The sequence below is a fragment of the Temnothorax curvispinosus genome, unplaced genomic scaffold, assembly GCF_003070985.1.
Source record: "Temnothorax curvispinosus isolate PA1 unplaced genomic scaffold, ASM307098v1 QBEX01017681.1, whole genome shotgun sequence".
NCBI classification, from domain to species: domain Eukaryota; kingdom Metazoa; phylum Arthropoda; class Insecta; order Hymenoptera; family Formicidae; genus Temnothorax; species Temnothorax curvispinosus.
Genome location: NW_020227461.1, coordinates 3,427 through 4,550, shown reverse-complemented (window position 1 = coordinate 4,550; position 1,124 = coordinate 3,427). Strand labels below are relative to the sequence as shown.

Genomic DNA, 1,124 nt, shown 5'->3' with positions numbered 1-1,124 from the left:
TATTAACATGCATGCAAGCGTATTATAGACGAAAGTTATTGGATGTCTATAATGATAAATAAATATTAATTTGCAGAAATAGAATATTAATTTTGTGGTTATTTGAAAATAAATAATATCATGGATGAGGTGATGCTTGTATCAATGGATTTGAATATTTCTCCTATCATTCCAAGTCCTCCTTTAAATGGTTTGCTTTTTACCATATTTGTACTGCTAAAGTTATCATTTTTTTTCTCTTGTCGAACATTTGTCTGATCTTTTTTCACATTATAAATACATAATTTCAAAAATATAGTTGTGGCAGATACAGTAGAATCTGAGACTTATATAGTACATGCTGTAGTAATTCAAGTGCATGTTTTATCTACTGCAGATTCACTTAATGAAGCAAGTACACGGGCAAGCAGTAATAAACCAAGTTCAGTCTTATCTATTCAACCATCTGATGAAGCTCGTCTCAACAATTATGTTTACCACATATTGATGACATATCTTGAAGGCGAATTTCAAATAAGTTGTTTTGATTTCCAAGAGGATAAAGAAAATAGGTCAGAGCTTTTAGAAAAAAAAGGCGGACTATATTTCTCTACTTCTGTTATCGCCAAGTTATTGATATTTCACGAAATCCGACGAACACAATCTTGGAGGTAGTTTTATATTGTTTTTTATTTCATTCTGATATCATATTTTTATTATAATTTATTAATACTCAATTATTGTATGAAGTATAAGCCCAGATAGATTTGAAGAACTAGCAGAAAGTTGTGCGCAACTTTTTACAGGATTGTTAAAAGAAGGATTTTATACTAAATCACTTTTATACTAAATCACAAGTAATCACTCTGCTGGTGGAGTTCTTCAAACTCAGTACGATTATTTGAGAGAAAAAGGGAGAGGAATCTATCTGACACCACCTACTCGTGCTTTAAAAAGAAAAGAACCTGAAGGTAATGATTGTATATATTAATTATAAAATTAAGCAATGTAATTTATTTATTGTTAATAATAATAATAATCTTTTTATAGAAGCACAGACTGTGCTGCACAGTACTCGAAAGGTTTTGAGGAGATTCAAGAACTTGTTCAAGTCATAGATGACAATTATAAAAGAAAATGGAATA

General features: G+C 29.7%; 1 protein-coding gene across 1 annotated transcript; it reads left to right on the top strand.

Annotated features, from left to right (window-relative positions):
* The first annotated feature begins 21 nt into the window (after positions 1-21).
* On the top strand, positions 22-810 carry LOC112467615. Its single transcript, XM_025036300.1, has 2 exons — positions 22-190; positions 377-810. Exons 1-2 carry the CDS (start codon positions 121-123, stop codon positions 652-654), a joined length of 348 nt encoding a protein of 115 aa, XP_024892068.1. The 5' UTR covers positions 22-120; the 3' UTR covers positions 655-810.
* The last annotated feature ends 314 nt before the right edge of the window (positions 811-1,124 follow it).

What these genes read in the sequence shown, in the direction of transcription:
- LOC112467615 (XM_025036300.1), top strand. Translation starts at nt 121, where the DNA reads ATGGATGAGGTGATGCTTGTATCAATGGATTTGAATATTTCTCCTATC. An exon ending in TCCAAGTCCTCCTTTAAATG is followed by an intron (nt 191 to 376) that starts GTTTGCTTTTTA and finishes TATCTACTGCAG; the next exon opens with ATTCACTTAATGAAGCAAGT.